At 43.3% G+C, this 7,995-nt stretch overlaps 1 protein-coding gene across 1 annotated transcript in view; it reads left to right on the plus strand.

Annotated features, from left to right (window-relative positions):
- Simc1 (SUMO interacting motifs containing 1) overlaps window positions 1-7,995 on the plus strand; it is a 44,180-nt gene that overhangs the window by 34,496 nt on the left and 1,689 nt on the right. The window contains exons 6-9 of the mRNA XM_021180176.2: window positions 1,345-1,497; window positions 3,066-3,194; window positions 6,698-6,854; window positions 6,978-7,062. Coding sequence (XP_021035835.1) covers window positions 1,345-1,497; window positions 3,066-3,194; window positions 6,698-6,854; window positions 6,978-7,062 — 524 coding nt within the window. The remainder of the gene's footprint in view (window positions 1-1,344; window positions 1,498-3,065; window positions 3,195-6,697; window positions 6,855-6,977; window positions 7,063-7,995) is intronic.

A 7,995-nucleotide genomic window follows, 5' to 3' on the forward strand; every position in this document is an offset into this window, starting at 1 on the left:
GGGGGGGGGGAGAAGGGGGCGGAATGTCCGGACCCACACATCTCTTATCTTTTCTAATTGTCTTCTAATTTTGTCCATACCACCTGTTTTTCCTGTTAATTGCCTTTGGCAAGGGGGTGGGGTTTGGTTGTTTGGGTCTCTGGTTTCTTTGTTTTTGGTTTTTGAGATATGGTCTCTCTGTATATCATTGGCTATCCTGGAACTCACTTTGTAGACCAGGCTACCCTCAAACTAAAAAGATCTAACCTGCCCCTGCTTCTGATTGTTGGGATTAAAGCCGTATGCCACCACATCCAGGGCTGTTCTTTACACTTTTATTTTCTCTAGGGTTAACAGTGGTTTGTGGGGGAGGAATAATTCAGTGTATGTATTCAATGACACTTTTTTCTTAATCTTGGTTACTTAAGCAATTAGTAATCATCAAATAAGTATTAACCATATGAGATGTTTTTGCCTTCCTGATAGAGCCTAAGGCCTAGATAAAGGATGAGTGCAGTGCACATCCTCTGAACCCCGGTTCTTACCTTTAATAGATGATGCATGGTGACAGAGAGCCAGTGAAGACCTATGGTCAGCTAGTCCCACTTCCCACCTGGCTAGGAAGTGGCACTGGTCAGAAAGTCATCTTTGCCTTCCAGGGCTGCTTTCCATATTGTATTTATAGGAGCCAGTTGTGATTGGCCAGTATTTGGGTTAGTAAAGCACTTGATGTTGTTTCCAGAGACAGGCAGAACTTGGGGGCTCTGCCCCTAATGAATGTGTTAATTTAATTCCTTGATGAATTCACAATACACATTATTTGGAGGTGTTGGCCTAATTAGATGGGGTAGGTCACGGGGTGGGGCTAACCCGGTGCTATAGCACACACTGGCCACTTCCTATACTCCCATTTCTCTGGGTTTTTAATCCACCAAGAAGTGAAAGAGCCTCTGCCATAGGCTTCCAGATGCTGTGCCTGACAGCACAGCCCAGGCAGCCACTGAGCACTGAAACTTTGAGCTAAGATAAATCATCCTCCCTCAAAGTACCCTGCCAGGTGTCTGCCACAGCAAGGATAACTAAGATGTTAGGAAAATGTTGACGTTCAGCCCACCGGTAGAATGCCTGACGGACAGGCATGCCCACGGTCCTAAGCTCAGTACCCAGTACCACAGAAGGAGAAGAAAAAAACATGTTGATATTCCAGTTAGCTTTTATAACCATGCTGCTCTTTGTTAAACTTGCTTAAATACTGAACATAACCCCAAGGTCCTCTTGGTTGCCTCTGGAGGAAGCTCCTGGTCTGGGAGCCCAGTGTAAGCACAGCTGTGTACAACTTTCTTTCTTATCTCTTCTTTATTCCAGAGATGTTATTAAGTGGCTGGTCAAAGCAGTGACTGAAAATGAATTAACTCCACCCCAAGATGAGACTCAGACCTCTCCAAGAACAGGAGTCTTGAAAACTAGCAGTGACCATCTGTCTCCCTGGCCTAACCAGACCAGGAACACCAATCAACTGTAAGGAACAGGCAAAGAATTGTCTCCAGGGCTTTAAGGGTTTGGTATCTAGCAAATAGGACTGTCCTAAGAACAGATTGCTCCAAATTACCAACTCTTGTAACATAGACTTTTTCTCAAAAAAAAAAAAAAGGACTTATCTAGACTAGGAGTGTAATCATATAGAATTCGAGTGTGGCATACATTAAGACCTACATTCCATCCACAGAAAAGAAGGGCAGGTGCTTACAGGCTCACTGCTAACCTTCCACCTTTGGGTTCTGATCAGAAAGAGTCCCCTCTTTCTAACTCCCTTTTGTGGATACTAACCCAAGTCCAGAGCCTGCTCTGCCAGACACTGCTTCCTCTACAGACACCCATCCCACGTAGCCATTCAGACTTGCACTGAGGAGCAGTCCTGATCCTTGAGACTTGTAACTCTGATCCATCTCCTACCTCCTAGCTGCTGAGACCTCCAGCTCTGTTGTCTTCTTTTAAACACTAATGAAATTGACTTGATCAATTTGAACAGAGCCGGTTTAGCAGCTTACAGGTGTCTCATCAAAGTCAGAAGCTGGCCTGCCCTGTTCTGTTATCTTGTCACTGTCTGCAGTTTCTCTGAAAATAACGCACTTCCACCATTTAATATATGCTTAAGTGAGTGCTGTCAAGCCAAGCTTACCCTTCTGAAGTGTTGCTTAGCCTCCCAGTGCTGTGTCTGCCTCTCTCCCATATTTGTGTCTGATGGGAGAGAAGGTAAGGTCCACCACTGGAAATTCTGAGGCCAGTCTTAGTAAGAAACCACTAATAGAACGTATATATGATGAGGCTGGAGAGATGGCTTAGCAGTGAGAGTACCGACTGCTCTTCCAGAGGAACTTGGTTCCCAAAACCCACACAGCAGCTCCGAACCATCTGTAACTCCAATTGCAGGAGATCTAGGGCCTTTTGTTGGTCTGTGACAGCACCAGGCATGCACATGAAGCATAGAAGCATTTAATATGTAAAAAAAAAAAAAAGTAATTGAAATATTTTAAAAATGACAAATGCGTGTCTTCTATACCAAAGAAAATAATGTTAGTCACCTTAGACCTGTTTTTTCATTTCCCAAATAGAGAAGTTACAGCATCTTTACAGTTCTCTAGACCCTTAGGATTATATGTTTCTGCTTTAATTTAAGAGTATCTTGCTCATGTAGCTCACCCTCAGATTCTAGAAGTTTCACATATGAGCTGGCAGAGAGAATCAGAAGGATGGGCTACTGAGCGGGAGCGAGCTAAGGGCTGGGTACTCTCCTTGGCCTGTGTATTGTGAGGACCTTCTAATGGTCTCTGTTCTGTTGTTGTTGTTCACTTTTTTGTTGTTTGTTTTGAGATAAAATCTCAACGGTAACTGTAACTGGCCTGAAACTCAGTACGTAGATCAGGCTAGCCTGCCTGTCTCTGCCTTCTGAGTGCCAGAATTAAAGGTGTGTACCTCCACATCCAGTTGTCTCTGTTCTTGGCATACTCTTGTGGGGACCTTCTCCAGCTACAGGAAGCCTCTCTCCATGTCTTCCCACTCACGTGTCTCCTGTGTTCTGGATCCAGGATTGTGTGTCAGCTTCAGAGGATGTTGTCCATCGCTGTAGAGGTGGACAGGACTCCAACCTGCAGCTCCAATAAAATAGCGGAGATGATGTTTGGGTTTGTGCTGGATATCCCTGAGAGGAGCCAGAGGTGAGTGTAGTTTGAGCATTTGTTTCAGTTGTAGCTGATTTCTCTATTAAAAAGAGAACTAAGCCAGGTAGTGGTGCACGCCTTTATTTGCAGCACTCAGGAGGCAGAAACAAGCAGATCTCTGTGAGTTTGAAACCAGAGTAAGTTTCAGGACCACCAGGACAACACAAAGGAACCCTGTCTGGAAAAAAAAAAAGAGAGAGATATGCCGGGCGGTGGTGGCGCACGCCTTTAATCCCAGCACTTGGGAGGCAGAGGCAGGCGGATTTCTGAGTTCGAGGCCAGCCTGGTCTACAAAGTGAGNAAAAAAAAAAAAGAGAGAGAGAGAGATAACTAAAAAGTCATTTATTTTTAAATTAACTTTTTAATCTCTGCTTCCTAGAAACAGAATTTCAAGAGAAAAATGCCAAGTGCTAGACTGGTATCCAGGAAGCAAATGGGGTATGGAGTTGGTGATGGGAGCCAAAAGCAGCTGGCTTCTGGCAATTTCCTTGTGGAGATGGCAGCGGGGGTTAAAGGCAGCTTAGTTACTTGGGCTCTTTCTCTCTTACTCAAGTGCCCTGACAGCCAGGCAAGGGGCTCAGGGTTCCTTACCACTTTGTGAGCCAGAGAGAAAAGAAAAGAAGAAGAAGAAAGGAAGAAAGTGAAGGGGACACACATAGACACATATATACATATACAGACTGTAGTAGTCAGGGTTCTCTAGAGTCACAGAACTTATTGATAGTCTCTCTATAGTAAAGGAATTTATTGACGACTTACAGTTTGCAGTCCAGTTCCCAACAATGGTTCAGTAATAGCTGTGAATGGAAGTCCAAGGATCGAGCAGTTGCTCAGTCCCACAGGGCAAGCAGGCAAAGGAGCGAGAGCACGACTCCCTCCTTCCAATGTCCTTATATGGTCTCCAGCAGAAGGTGTAGCCCAGATTAAAGGTTTGTGCCACCACACCTTTAATCCCAGATGACCTTGAACTCTGAAATCTCCCTGTCTTTAAGATCTCCATACCAAGATCCAGGTGTCATCAGTTTCACAACTGCACATGCATACTTATATACATACACATATAAGTACATATATATTTATGTATGTGCATGCATATAGACAGATATGCATACACTTGATGGATGAAGCACAGCCCCAAAAGCCACACTTTATTTCTTCTCTCGGCCTTTTTATTCCCTCTTAGATAAAAGTTCTTTATAAAATTACCTCATAGATAAAATGTTACACCACAAAAGGGGAGTCACAGAAGGATGTCCATAGGAAGTTGAAAGCAGTGTCTCATTCTTTAAGTTCATTAAGTTCACAGCAAGTTTCACATGCCGTGGCTTTATAGTGCACATGCTTAGCTTCATCCTTGGACCTGACTTAGTTCGAATGGTTTCCTTGATCACAAGTTTGTCCCAAAGCTGTATCTATTCTGTGTAACGTATGGAAGCTCACTGTGTTCCTTACTCTGCAGCCTTTGCTTACCAGCCTATGAGGAGGGGCACATTCTGTTCTTGATCCTAACTTTATTACATCTGGGAAAACAACTAAAACCATCTCCTAAACTTTCTTCCTAAACTTATTTTAATCAAATGAGGTATTCTATAAAGTAATTAATTCATCTAAACAGCATTAATTCCTGAAAGGTCATCTTCATGTTGATCTGCAGGAAATTTGCCCAGTAAGGTAGGCTGATGCCCAGGCATCATTAGGCTATGTGATAGTGGCAGGAAAGGCATATCAGCAGTGAGAAGCAATCCTGGGAGGAAGTCTCTGGGCTGTGCCTCTCCAGAGTGCACCCATCACAGCCATGCAAGCTGGTGGGACATCTCCAGGAAACTCACTTGCTTGCCATAGCCTTTCCTAGATGGCTTCTGTTACATTACACAGGTTTATATAGGTAGTATCATGAGTACTGAAAAATAATTGGCCTGACTTGGTGGTGGTATATAAAATCTTACAAGCTTGGCAAGCTGGCTCAGTGGAAAGGTGCCTATTGCTAAGCCTGACAGTCTGAGGTCAGTTACTGGCACCCACATGGTGGAAGGAAAGAACTAATTCCCACAGGTGTCTTGACATGAATAGACGTACATGCAGGCAAAATGAAAGAATCAACATGGAAGATTGTTTTAAAAAATAAAATCTTGAAGCCGGGCGTGGTGGCACACACCTTTAATCCCAGCACTCGGGAGGCAGAGGCAGGCGGATTTCTGAGTTTGAGGCCAGCCTGGTCTACAAAGTGAGTTCCAGGGCTACACGGAGAAACCCTGTCTCGAAAAACCAAAAATAAATAAATAAAATAAAATAAAATCTTGCAAACTTGTTAAATTTGGCTATTCTAATAGAATTTGTTTTTTCGTAGTTTTCTTTGCCCTTTCTACATACACAATCAAGTTGTCTGCAGTGGTATTTGACATCCTACTTTCTAACTTGTATGACTCTTTTCTGTTTCTTTTGCCTCAATACACCAGATCTTTCAGGTCAGATGTTAGAGAAGCTGTGTGTGCAGATATCCTCACCTGTCTTCATCCTAGAGAGCCATTCAGGCTTGAGCACTACATGTAAGGGGACCTGTAGGTGTTGGGAGGCAGCTTGTCAGACTGAGGATGAGGTCTAGAGTCTGCTGACAGAATTTTATTTATTTTATTTTATTTTATTTTATTTATTTATTTATTTATTTATTTATTTTTTTTTGGTTTTTTTCGAGACAGGGTTTCTCTGTATAGCCCTGGCTGTCCTGGAACTCACTTTGTAGATCAGACTGGCCTCGAACTCAGAAATCCACCTGCCTCTGCCTCCCAAGTGCTGGGATTAAAGGCGTGCGCCACCACGCCCGGCTCTTTTCTTTTCTTTTCTTTTCTTTTTTTTTCAGAATTTTAATTTCTCCTCTTTATTCTCTGGATGTGGGCAATTATGTTAATTTCCTTTTTCTGTGTTTGTTGTTGGTTGGTTGGTTAGTTGGTTTGTTGGTTTTTCACAAAGGGTTTCTCTGTGTAGCCCTGACTATCCTGGAACTCACTCTGTAGACCAGGCTGGCCCCAAACCACCACTCCTGGCTTGCAACATTGTTTTATTTATCTTGATTTCTTTTTTATTTCACCTTTATTTGTGAAGGGTTTTTGCTTTATATAATTCCTAATTGCTAAGCACTTAATGTATTTTAAAGATGTTTGAGTGTGGTATCTGTGATGGGAAGCATTAGAAATTTCAGGTCAAGGGTAGATCCCAGTGATGGAGCACAGGGTGCTGGGTTCAGTCCCCAGATGGCTGGTCTCAAGCTCTTGACCCTCTGCCTAGCTCTGGAATTATGGGTGTGCACCAGGATACCTGGCTTTGTCTTTTTCAGATGCCAAAGATTGTTCCATTATTCTATAAGTTACTGATTTATTAATAAATCTTTTTCTGTCTACAAGCATTGTGGTTGTGTAGGCCTACATTACATTAGAACATTCGGAGAATGCTGTGCTATATGCTCTTTAAATGTGCTTCTGGATAACTCCCTCTTGTCCACACAGGGAGATGTTCTTTACTACCATGGAAAGCCACCTTCTGCGATGCAAAGTCCTGGAGATCATATTCCTGCACAGCTGTGAGACACCCACCCGTCTCCCCTTGTCTCTGGCCCAGACCCTCTATTTTCTGAACAACTCCACATCCCTCCTCAAGTGTCAGGTACGTTCCTTCCTGCTTCAGAACACTCTCCTGATCCTGCTGTTTGGGCATCATGAGGGAGATTGGGAAACTATACTTTAATGGGACTCATTGATCTTCCCGCTGCTTTTACTGTCTCTGCAGTCAGATAAAACCCAGTGGCAGACATGGGATGAGCTGGTTGAACATCTGCAGTTCCTGCTGTCCAGTTATCAGCATGTGCTGAGAGGTAAGGAGCACTTGCTCACAGCAATGACATTACAATTAACTCTCACTTGCCCGTGTAAGTAATCCCAGCACCCAGGAAGCTGAGGCAGGAGGGTGAAGAGTTGACGCTTACATAGTAATAGTGTGTCTCAAAAAATTATATGAACTGGAAAGATGGCTTAGTAATTAAGAACACTTCCTGCTCCTATAGAGAACCCAGGTTCGAGGCCCAGTACCCACATGGTAACAAGCATTAGTAACTCCAGTTCCAGGGGACCCAATGCCCTTTTAAAGTAATAATAACAAAACTTTTATTTCAAGCGTTGTTCCTTGATTACATCTAAGGGAGCATAGCTGGAATCACTGTGGTGATGTAACTTTCCTATCTTGTCACAGATGGTGATAATACAGTAGTCCTCCTGGTTATTAGATTTATAAATATAACCCCTAGCAAGAGAGCCCTGGCTGCTCATAACACCTTTGTTAGATCTCTCTCTCTCCCTCTCCCCCTCCCCCTCCCCCATGCACAGCTGATACACCAGGAAACTCAGGAATGATATCATCTGAATCTATCACTAAAGAAAATGCCCTCCAGACTTAACCTATAAACCAGCCTTAGGCATTTTCTCAACTGAGAGTCCCTCCTCCCAAATGACTCTAGCTAGTGTCAAGTTGACATTAAACTTGCCAGACCATTTATACATGAATGACCAGTACTTTTTTAAAAAATTCTGTTCCTGATTAAGGAGAAGCTAAAGCATTTGAATACTAAATGTAACTCTTGATCCTAGACAGGATTCTAAATTAGAAAAGGCTGATGTAGAAGAGTTGAGGATAACTGATAAAGCAGTCAGTTCCGAGAACCTACATCAGGCAGCTCACAACTGTCTACTGCAATTGAATGGTGTCCTTTCAGCCTCTGTGGGCACTCATACACACACACACACACACACAC

Source organism: Mus caroli, chromosome 13 (assembly GCF_900094665.2).
Source record: "Mus caroli chromosome 13, CAROLI_EIJ_v1.1, whole genome shotgun sequence".
Classification (NCBI taxonomy): domain Eukaryota; kingdom Metazoa; phylum Chordata; class Mammalia; order Rodentia; family Muridae; genus Mus; species Mus caroli.